The 11,748-nt window shown below is 35.7% G+C and overlaps 5 protein-coding genes across 5 annotated transcripts; 3 read left to right on the forward strand and 2 right to left on the reverse strand. All coding sequences in view use genetic code 12, as the record gives it.

Annotated features, from left to right (window-relative positions):
* Positions 1–15: 15 nt before the first annotated feature.
* Positions 16–4,006, forward strand: RAD50 (MRX complex DNA-binding subunit; the record flags this gene model as incomplete). Its single annotated transcript, XM_007376166.1, has 1 exon — positions 16–4,006. The coding sequence occupies one exon, from the start codon at positions 16–18 to the stop codon at positions 3,937–3,939; it is 3,924 nt and encodes a 1,307-aa protein (XP_007376228.1).
* SPAPADRAFT_154622 (uncharacterized protein) lies at positions 2,948–4,739 on the reverse strand (the record flags this gene model as incomplete). The annotated part of the gene is made up of 1 exon (XM_007376167.1): positions 2,948–4,739. One exon carries the CDS (start codon positions 4,596–4,598, stop codon positions 3,954–3,956), a length of 645 nt encoding a protein of 214 aa, XP_007376229.1.
* A 517-nt stretch (positions 4,740–5,256) lies between these two features.
* Positions 5,257–7,782, forward strand: SPAPADRAFT_140133 (RNA-binding ribosome biosynthesis protein; the record flags this gene model as incomplete). Its single annotated transcript, XM_007376168.1, has 1 exon — positions 5,257–7,782. One exon carries the CDS (start codon positions 5,257–5,259, stop codon positions 7,780–7,782), a length of 2,526 nt encoding a protein of 841 aa, XP_007376230.1.
* Positions 7,783–7,869: 87 nt separating this feature from the next.
* Positions 7,870–9,576, reverse strand: SPAPADRAFT_62025 (uncharacterized protein; the record flags this gene model as incomplete). Its single annotated transcript, XM_007376170.1, has 1 exon — positions 7,870–9,576. One exon carries the CDS (start codon positions 9,549–9,551, stop codon positions 8,925–8,927), a length of 627 nt encoding a protein of 208 aa, XP_007376232.1.
* SPAPADRAFT_62024 (rhomboid protease) lies at positions 7,870–9,576 on the forward strand (the record flags this gene model as incomplete). Its single annotated transcript, XM_007376169.1, has 1 exon — positions 7,870–9,576. One exon carries the CDS (start codon positions 7,900–7,902, stop codon positions 8,884–8,886), a length of 987 nt encoding a protein of 328 aa, XP_007376231.1.
* Positions 9,577–11,748: the final 2,172 nt, after the last annotated feature.

An 11,748-nucleotide genomic window follows, 5' to 3' on the forward strand; every position in this document is an offset into this window, starting at 1 on the left:
CCCCTCTCTCCCTACATGTCCAGTCTTTATAAGCTTTCAATCAAGGGTATACGTGCTTTTGAGCCTGAGAATGAAGAAACAATTCAATTTGGGTTTCCCTTGACTTTGATTTGTGGACAAAATGGAACAGGTAAGACTACCATCATTGAATGTTTAAAATATGCAACCACGGGTGATTTACCACCAAACTCCAAAGGTGGTGCTTTTGTTCACGACCCCAGTCTTTCAGGACGTTCCAACGTAAGTGGTCAGATCAAATTGGCGTTTAGAAACGTCAATGGTAAGAGCATGATCACTACTAGAACCGTGCAACTTAGCAAGAAGCAAAGCCGGGGTTCAGCAGCAGCAACGCTAACTTTCAAGACCATGGAAGGGCAATTGACATTAATTGAAAAGGGGGACAAGATAAGCATATCTACTAAGAACTCAGAATTGGATGCCCAGACTCCGATATATCTAGGTGCCTCCAGATCAATTTTGGATTATGTGATTTTCTGTCACCAGGATGAAAGTTTATGGCCCTTGAGTGAAGCATCGGTTTTGAAGAAAAGATTTGATGATATTTTTGAAGCTTCTAAGTTCACCAAGGTTTTAGATAATTTAAAGAATATCAAAAAGGAAATGGCCACCGATATCAAATTGATTGAGCAAAGTGTCCAACATTTGAAGATTGACAAGGATAGAGCACAACGTGTTCAAGACAAGTTGGTAAGCATGAACGACTCAGTAGACACGTTTACTGGAGAAATAGCCGATCTTAACATTAAGATTGAGCAAAAGGAAAAGGAAGCTGAGCAATTGTTTGTTTCCAATCAGGAATTTCAAAAGACTTTAAGTGATTATGAAAATTTATTGATGAAGAAGAAATCATTAGAAGAACAGATTGAAAGAATAAAATCAGCAATTGAACTTTTGTCTGACTCTGACGAAGAGCTAATGGACAAAAAGGACAATTTCGCGGCTATTACTGAAGAAAACAAAAACAAGATCCAAGAGTTGCAACAGACACAAGCAGTCTTGAATAGCGAATTAAAGGACAAGAGCAATGACTATAACACATTAATCAGACTTGATGGTTCTTTACGAGCCAAGAAGTCGGAATATGAAGATAATATAGAAAAGATTTCTGACTTGATAGCCACCAATGCAGAAATGTTAGGAATAGAACTTTCAGGAGAAACAAATGATGATATTACCGTTTTTGGTTCTGAAATTGACCGTAGACTCAAGTCCTTGCTTAAAGACGAAAAGAAGTTGCTTGCAGATAATAAAGCGATTGACTCAGAAAAGCAAGCTCAAGTGCAAGAGATATTGACATCAATCTCAAGAGAGGAACAACATCAAGAGTATGCTACTGCCGATTGGAACTCAAACAATTACAAACTCACAACTTTGAAGAGAAGATTTGAATCTTTGGATAATGATGAATCAGTATTGGATTCCAGAAAACGGGAACTAGCAGATGCCACCAAGAAGTTGGACGAGAAGAAAGCTTCGAACGAGATTAAAGATCTTGACGAAAAGATTGAAAAATCGAATTTCGAAATATCAAAGTTGGATATTGAATTGGAAGAATTATCAAAGAAGGTATTACTCAGTAACAAACAATCAGAGTTGAGATCAAAAGTTAACTTTTTGCAAGAAAGCATCAAAACAAAAAATGCCTCAATTGAAAAATTAATTAAATCTACAGAATATGGCTATCAAAAGTTATTAGGAAAGAAAGTTGATGTTAATTTAGGTGAAACTGTATTGAATGAAAAAATTTCAGATCTAGAGACAGCTTTGGAAGAACGTCAAAGGCTGGTGATAAAATTATCTGGAGAAGTTGAAACTAATAAGGCAATGATTGAATCTAACCGGAAAGCAGAGCTTGAGAATATAAAGAAAACGAATAATCTCAAGGAGAGAATAACGAAGGTGATTGAGGAAGAGGAAATCGACAACTACGAAAATCTTGTTGAAGAGTTAGAAGAGAACTATAGAAATGTAATGGAAGATGTAAATACGTCAGAGGTAACCAAGCATTTCAATGTAACTGCAATCTCCATTGCTGAGAAAAACAACCAATGTCTATTATGTAAGAGATCATTCGAAGCGGATTCTCTTCAAAAGTTCATAGCCGAACTTAAACTAACAGTCGATGAAAAGAAGATAAAAGCAATCCATAATCAGTCTGTCGAAATCAAGAAAGAGCTTGATGATGTGAAAGCAATCAACTTGGATATAATTAACTTACGAGAATGCCAGAAACAAATTGAAACATTCAAAAGCATTAAGAAGGAATTACAAGAAAAAGAATCTTTGTTATTGGAGCAGTTACAACAAGCAAAAGTAGAATTGCAAACTCAGCAAAGTTCCTTGGATGTTGGTCTCAACTTGAGAAGACCTATTTCAGAAATAGTCCGCTTAAATACAGAAGTGAACGATACAGAAATGCAAGTTGATGAATTATCTGAAGAACTTAATGATTTTGGAACTGTTGTTTTATCTTACAGTGAATTGCAAGCTCTCCAACAAGAAAAGAACAGCTTAATGAAGGAAGAACGTCTAAAAGTTAACAATTACACCGAATCCAAATACGTAGCCCAAAGGGAACTACAACGTTTAGAAAATAGAGTAAAAGATATCAGATTACAGATAAGTAAGCTTGAAACTTCATTATCTGAAATTAAAAACATCAAAGATTCAATTACCGAAACTGAAGCTAATCTTGAAAAACTCGAAAAGAATATCGATCAAAGTAAAATAACCTTGAATGAGTTAAATTCAATCAAGGCTGAACGTATCACAACATTGAAACAGGTTCAAGAAGAACATCACCATGCTGAAAAAATGATACATAATGACGTGGAAAAAGTTCTGAGGTTATCTTCATCATTTAAAGTTCTTCAAGAAGCTATTTTCACATTTGAAAATCATGACCTGGTTAAATTGGAAGAGAATACATCAAAGATGCAACAAGTATCAAGTGAGATTGACACGTTGAAGGACACAATCGAAGAAAATTTGAGTAGTGTAAGTGCTTTAGAAAAACAAGTTTATGAATCTTCGCGTATCGAACATAATATTATTGCAAATATTGATTATCGAGCACAACTAAGAAAACTCGAACAGGCCGAATTCGAAATCAATGGTATTGATATTGAAAACGCTCAGAACAGGAAGGAGGAATACCAAGAGAAATCGAGGAAATTAAGACAGGAAATAACCAATTTGACGTCCCAACACGCCGGTAAAATCGGAGAAGTCAAACAAATTAAAGATCAAATTAAAGGATTGCATAAAGAGCTTGAAACAGAATATAAGAACGTCAATCAAGCATACCACGAAGAATGGATTAAATTACAAACAAATATGTTGGTATCAAACGATATCCAAAATTATTCTAAAGCTCTTGACAATGCCATCATGAAATACCACAGTATTAAAATGGAAGATATCAATAGAATCTTGGGTGAATTATGGTCGCAAACTTATAAAGGTTCCGATATATCCACTATTGCTATCAAGAGTGATGTAAATTTACAAGCAAAGGGTAATCGTTCTTACAATTATCGTGTAGTCATGGTTAAGAATGCAAGTGAATTGGATATGAGAGGGAGATGTTCGGCAGGTCAAAAAGTTCTTGCTAGTATTCTTATTAGATTAGCATTGGCTGAATGTTTCGGTGCAAACTGTGGTATGATAGCCTTGGATGAACCAACAACAAACTTGGATCTGGAGAATTCTGAGTCATTAGCAGAAGCTTTGAATCATATTATAGAATATAGAAAGGCTCAACTGAACTTTCAATTAATTGTTATTACCCATGATGAAAAGTTCTTGACTCACATACGCGGTGATAGATTTACTGATCATTTCTACAGAATACAAAGAGATGAAGGAAATAAATCAAGAATATATAGTTTACCTATTGGAAGAATCCAAGATTCTTAGTGAACTGACTTTGATTATACATCATTTACATCATTTATACACTTTAACAGGGAATTGATCACTTCTACGTCATTTTCTACTTTCAATTGCGCAATTAGCTTATCTTTATTTCTCCATAAATGTTCCAAGTACCTTTCTAATTTATGTCGCTTTTGAGGGACTCTATTGACTGACCGTATTTTAACATTGACAGTAACTGTTATTGGTACTTTGCTAGAAAAGAATTCTAGTAGGGTTGGTGGTCGAAACAGAATTTGCTGAGAATCCTCCCTGACATATAAAATAGTTATGTCATAAAGATTTGAATATGGTTGAGGTTTTATATCAGCAAGGGCAGTAATAACATTGAAGAATCCAGAGAATCTGGGATAAAGTAAATGAGTGAACTGAGGAAGAAAGTATTTTTCACTTAATTGTCGTTGTAAACCTGCTCCTTCTCTGGTCCAAATGTTAACTTCTGGGAATAGAACTATCCATTGCGAGTTTTTACTTTTCAATAATCTTGAGAATACAAAATCCACCGACTTTTGGTCTATTTCCCAGTTCTCGTCACATTTCAACATATGAAGCAAGATCTTGATAGTTGGAACTCGCCAAACAAGAAACCACGAGAAGAAATTAACCACTGGTAACGTTATCTCTGATGTGGATGAAGCCATGGGATTAGAATCCCCTAATATAGATACTCTTGCAAGATAATGTATAATGAAGTAATCGGCCAATGATGTGTGATTGCTTAAAATTATTGCTGGATTTGAAACCAAAGGATCTCCAATTAACCTAAATTGAACATTATTTATCCGCTAATTATGATGTTAGTACCAATGTATAACAATAAACCAGACACATAGAAAACATACAAGTAAATAAAGGGCAACATCCCAAAAGAAGTTTCCAAAGTTTATCCTTAGCAGATTTGCTGTTTCTGGCACTAGAGCAGACAACCCCATGCAACTAATTGCAATTATTTGATAGATAAGGATTAAATATAACAAGATAGCTAAACAGCATAATCCTTTAGTCCAACTAACCAAATTTCTCAAAGATATTTCCTGTCTGATGGGAATACCCAAATGATCCAAAAGTTCCATGTTTAACCTGGTTAGTGTTTGTTCTTGGTATTAACCGCTGATGAAATCCATGAAATAATTTTTTGCAGTCAACATTTATTGATATCGTGCGGCTCAGTCTTTTTATTTTTATTTTTATTTTTTTTTTTTTTCTTTTTCCTTTTTTTTCTTTAGATTTATAAACGCATCGCACTTTAACAAATACTTTTTATTATTACAACCGATTTACATTCCACTATTGCCAGCGATGTCTCGTCTTATAGTAAAGGGTCTTCCTAAATATTACACCGAAGACAAATTAAGGGAGTATTTCTCCAAACAAGGGGATGTGACCGATGTCAAATTAATGAAAAAGAGAAATGGGGAATCAAGAAGATTTGCATTCATTGGGTATAAATCAACTGAAGATGCAGAACAAGCTGCCAGATTTTTCAATAGGTCGTTCATAGACACTGCCAGAATAGATGTTGAATTGGCCAAGACATTCTCTGATCCAAACGTCCCACTTTCGTTTAAGGAAAAGAGAAGACGTGATGAGGATAGATTGAGAATGGAAGAAGAAAGATTAATCGAACAGGAAAACAGAGCTCAAATGAAAAGACAAAAAGTCAAGGGGGTTTCAGAAATTGATGAAGAAATTTCAAAGAACCCTAAGTTAAGAGAATATATGGAGGTCATGAAACCTTCCCATCAAGTCAAATCATGGGCCAATGATTCTATTGCTGATGGTTCTGGAGGACCATCCGTGAAGGACTTGGAGGATGCCTTGAATGGAAAAAATGAAACAAAATCTACTGTTGATGAACACGAAGTTCTTCAAGTAGAAGATGCTGGTAGTGATGACGAATACACTGATTTCAACACCAACAGGAATAATGAAGAAGAAGAAGAGGAGGAAGAGCAAATGATGAGTTTAGCCGACTTGAATGACGAGCAAGGTAAAGAACAAACCCAAGAAGAAGAGAACTTGGCTGCAAATGAAGATGTGTCTGATTTGGATTGGTTGAAATCACGTAGAATACGTATAAAAGAAAACGAACAAGAAGATTCCAATAACGAACAGCAAGAACAAACAGAAGAACCATCTGAAGAACCAAAGAAACAACCAAGAATGCAAGCCCCTGTGGTTCCACAAAAATCTCCAGAAGAGCAAACAGTGGAGAAATTGCAAGAAACAGGAAGATTATTTATTAGAAATATCTTGTATGACTCCACTGAAAACGATTTCAGAAACTTATTTGAGCCTTATGGAACTCTTGAAGAAGTTCACATTGCTATAGATACAAGAACTGGAAAATCCAAAGGTTTTGTCTATGTTCAATTTGCCAATCCTGAAGATGCAGTAAGGGCATATAAATCTTTGGATAAACAGATTTTCCAAGGGAGATTGTTGCATATTTTGGCCGGTGACAAGAAGAAAGATCATAGACTAAGTGAATTTGATTTGAAGAACTTACCTTTGAAGAAACAACGTGATTTGAAAAAGAAAGCACAAGCTGCTAAAACTCAATTTAGTTGGAACTCGTTATATATGAACAATGATGCCGTTTTGGAATCTGTTGCTTCCAAATTAGGTTTAACTAAAGCACAATTAATTGACCCTCAAAGTTCAAGTTCTGCAGTCAAACAAGCCTTAGCAGAAGCCCACGTTATTGGAGATGTAAGGAAATATTTCGAAGATAGAGGAATTGATTTAACTACTTTTGACAGAAAGGAAAGAGATGATAAAATCATTCTTGTCAAAAACTTCCCATTTGGTACCACTATTGAAGAACTCGGTAACTTATTTAGTGAATACGGTCAGATAAAGAGAATGTTGATGCCTCCAGCTGGGACCATAGCAATTGTTGAATTCAGAGATGCTCCAAGTGCAAGAGCAGCTTTTGCGAAATTAGCTTACAGAAGATTCAAAACCAGTATCATTTATTTAGAAAAGGGACCAAAGGACTTATTCCTTCGTGAACCTAAGCCAGAAGAGAATATCAGTGTTCCTGAGATCGAACAATCCACTGCTGTCGAAGCTAAGGTTACCGCCCATGAAATTTTGGGTGAAGAACCTGCCAACAATGAGGATGTTATTGAGGGTCCAACCGTGGCTATATTCGTGAAGAACTTAAACTTCTCAACCACAGTAGAAGCCTTGTCTGCTTTGTTCAAACCATTACCAGGATTCGTTATTGCTACAGTAAAAACCAAACCAGACCCGAAGAAACCTGGAAATACATTAAGTATGGGGTTCGGTTTTGTTGAGTTTAAAACCAAGGAATTTGCCAATGCTGCTATCTCCAACTTGGATGGTCATATCTTGGACGGTCACAAATTACAATTGAAATTGTCACACAAGCAAGGTGGATCCAATGCTGCTGCTGCTGCCAAGAAATCCAACAAGTCTAGTAAGCTAATCATTAAGAACTTGCCATTCGAAGCTACTAGAAAGGATCTTTTGGAATTGTTCGGAGCATTTGGACAATTGAAATCTGTTAGGGTTCCAAAGAAATTCGACCTGTCTGCTCGTGGTTTTGCCTTTGTTGAATTCAATTTGATGAAGGAAGCAGAAAACGCCATGAATCAATTAGAAGGGGTCCATTTACTTGGAAGAAGATTGGTTATGCAATACGCCGAACAAGATGCCGAGGATGCCGAAGCGGAAATAGAGAAGATGACCAAGAAGGTCAAGAGACAAGTTGCCACACAAAACTTAGCTGCTGCTAGATTGGCCGGTAAGGGTAAGATTGAGTTAGAAGAGAAACCAGACGAGTTTGAAAGTTTTTAATGTTTTCGGTATAGATCATATATAGAGAAAAATACAAGAAAAAAAAAAATAAAATAAAAAAAAAATAAAAATAGACAACCAGATATTACTCTCTTACTGTAAGTACACCACGAACTTATGTTGTCTCCGTTCACAAGGCAATTCAGTACCGGTTTACGAACCAATCTCTTCTTTAGCAATGCTAACTTACTGTCAGCTAGATATGCAAAAGGTTTGCAAAAAACTATAACCCCAAGAGTACCAATACTAAAGTCAGCGTTTGGACCAAACTTCAACCGTCAATTCACCTACTTTAAGAAGACAATCATACTGCAAGTCAACGGTAATGGAATCAGAAGAAGCACTACATGGAATAACTACAATAAATACCATAATAGGTCAAATTGGGATAGATTGAAGAAACCTTTCATATTCACAGTCGCATTTTCAGTGGCAACCACTGTAGTTACTCCCTACTTATTTGACTACACACCTATGAAGTACTTCAAAAGAAATCCTAGGGCTCTTGTCTGGTCTATTGTGGCATTGAATGCTGTAGTTTTCTTAATGTGGAAGGTTCCTCTGCTCCAAAGATACACCATGCAATACGGAATCATGTTTAAAGACAACCTTCAATCAGTGTGGACAATGTTGGGCTCAGCATTTTCTCATCAAAGCTTTGGCCATATATTAGTTAACATGTTTGCCCTTCAATCGTTTGGTACTACATTATGTGCTGTCCTAGGAGTTGCCAATTTCACCATTCTTTATCTTAATTCTGCCGTGATTTCGTCGTTTGCAGCGTTAGCCATTCCAACGCTTATGCGTTCATCACTATCATTTGCCTCGTTGGGTGCATCTGGGGCAGTTTTCAGTGTGTTTGCTGCATTCTCATATCTTATCCCTAAGGCTCCAATTGCCCTTTTCTTCTTCCCAATTCCTGGAGGTGCATGGATGTTGTTTTTGGGTACGTTTGCATGGAACGTAGCTGGTGTTGTCTTACGATGGGGTGTTTACGATTACGCAGCTCACATTGGTGGAAGTTTAGTAGGCCTCGCCTACGCTTATTGGTATAATATAAAGAGAAAAGAAGAACTTCGTAGAAGACAAATAAGATGGTTTTAGTTTGTAAATAGAAATAAATTTTACTTTGTATATATAATCTATGCAAATGACACACTCTTCTTTTTCTTCTTGTCCTTGACTGGTTCATCAGCTTTTTCAGTCTCTTCTTCAGCCTTTCTTGCCTTGGCGTTCTTTCTTCTATTAGAACGGGCAAGAGATGCATTACTTCTTAATTCGCTCTTCTTTCCTTCCAACTTGTCTACCTTTTGTTGCTCTTTTCTTTCCAACTCCTTTCTCTTCAACTCTCGTATTTCTTCCAAACGTCTTGATTTTTCTAACTTACTTTCATTTACTTGATCATACTTATCGTTAATAGACTTTACCAATAGGTTCAAAGTCAAACTATCGTTATCTTCAACAAACTTCTTACCCTTCTTTCCCCTCTTGGCCTTAACACCAGGAATAATAGCCTTATTCAAAGTAGGTATGTCTAATTGATCTTCTCTATATTCTTTACCACTCTTAGCGCCATATAATCTTAACTTGGCCTGTTGCTTCTTTACCTTTTGTTTGCTCAATTTCTTTACCTTTGACTTAGGAGTTAAATTAGGTTGGTTTGCCAATAAGTTTTTGGCAGCAGAATCAGAAAACACTTCCGATTCAATGGATCGAGTCTTATTTTGACTTTTATTCCTTTTAGCTGTTTGTGATTGTCTGGGAGCCATATTTGATCTATACTAATGTAGTTAATTATTGTTTTTATACAAATCAAACAAAAAAAAATTATAGAAGAGATGCCTTAATGAGTTATGGAAAAAAATACATTTTTGAAGAAAAATTGCAAAAAAAACAAATTCCGATACCGGGAGTCGAACCCGGGTCTGCTCGGTGAAAGCGAACCGTGCTAGCCGTTACACTATATCGGATATTTCTTACTGAAAACTATTTCATTTTTAAAGAGGTCTGCTTTAGCGCATGTGACTTTTTTTATAATTAGTTTTACATGGTTTCCCCACAGAAACCAACTCAGGCTGAATCCTTCTTATTCATGTTCAACATTTATAATCAATGACTACAAGTTCAAGAAAGGCTTGGGATTTTTGATTGGCAGTGTTCCGAATAATATTCGTGCCGTTGCCGTACCGATATTGTATCCTATAGGCAAGTTTTAAATACTAAGATGTACTCCAAGTATTAGTAAATGCTCAGATATCGTTCCATATCACCTGCACGTTAGTTGGGTGGGTGAAGTTTTCAAGAATATGCAATCCAATAGCCGTGCCACCTATACTATTGTTTGCATGAAAAATTCAAATATCGGCACATGAACTTTGTATATCTTCCATTTCTTTGGAATATGATTTCAAAATATAGATCCACATAGTATATTTCTTCGTTGGACTTGGTATCATAACTAGAATTAGAAGAATACACAAAATCTAAATTATACTCACCATTATAACTGTACTCTCCATCAAAAAAAAGCCACAAGCCATGTTGTCCTCAAAATAAGAATAACACTGCGAGTCAGAATCATACTCAGAATAGGAATCTTTCTATAAGCTATATTCCTAACATGATTTTTCAACGTATTCTGGATACTCATAATTTCTGTATGCATGTAGGATTTCTCTCACATCGTTTATATTTTCAAACTTTTGATAGTTGTGTCTGCCATAGCTACGTGCCTATTCTTGACAGACATACCAGTCATAGCATATTTCAAGCACATGGTCTTCTACTACGGCATAAAAATGCATTTTTGATCATGAACTTAGGTGGCTAACTATTTGATGCTAATGATACACAAAAATAATGATTAAATATGCAAAAATATGAACAAAAAATCTTTGCAGAAAAAAATATTCGTAAATCTAGTTGCTACTAAATTCATCATTATAGTTCCAAATTGGCCAGATGAAAAGATAAAATTTAATAAAAGGGATAGAATTACAGAAAAGTCATAGATCCCCTGTGGTGACAGTAAATTAAAATTGTATATCCTGAAACAAAACTATCTGTTTAAATATCTTTCAATCTTATCTGTGCCGACATTGTTCCATTTATCTGCCTCATCATTTCCATGATGATCGCTATAACCGAGTACATGATACACATCAACTTCAGACCAATTTCTCTCATCATATATATATATATATATCATTAATGTCATCCACGAGGTCAGATTTTCTCTCGATTAAATCGGTAATTTGCAACTGGGGTGCCTTTGGCAGTGATCCTCCCCCTCGTCGTCTCTCCATTTTTTCAATCTATTTATACTCTCAGTTTATAACATAAGTGGAATCAGTATAAATTCTTGCTCTGCAAGTGTCATCTCCATTGTTTATATCGTCAAGAACTCCCTACTAGGAATATATTAATGAGTGTAATTCTGCCCGTTGGCTAGTTGACTTAGTGGGAATTTTTATTGGTATGTAATCCAGTAGCCACGTTATGGTTGTCCTTCCTACCGTAATAGACACCAGTTCCTACAGTTTGGTTTTCGTACATACCACTTCCTCGACAAATATCATCCACATAGACATATCCATAGTATATTTCCTAGTCTTAACCTGAACCTCAACCTAAACCTGTGACCATGTCACCGTCAGCCTCGTCCAAACTAGGATAATAGCATGAGTTGCCCACGTATTGTGGGAAATTATTATTTCCACTGTTGTATAAATAGTCTGTAGGGTTATTTAGGGTTTCAAACCTTCTATAGTCGTGTCCACTCTAACCATTTGATTGGTCTTAACATTCATCTCGATCATCATAATTCCCAGTGTAATTTTCATTTGCGGCTGCGTAATAGGGAATATTTGAACAAACGAAATCTTGATTATTTGGTCAAAAGAACTGTTTTAGAAATTCCCCATGCAATATATATATATATATATATATATATATATATATAAATTG

Source organism: Spathaspora passalidarum, assembly GCF_000223485.1.
Source record: "Spathaspora passalidarum NRRL Y-27907 unplaced genomic scaffold SPAPAscaffold_5, whole genome shotgun sequence".
In the NCBI taxonomy this organism is placed as follows: Eukaryota; Fungi; Ascomycota; class Pichiomycetes; order Serinales; family Debaryomycetaceae; genus Spathaspora; species Spathaspora passalidarum.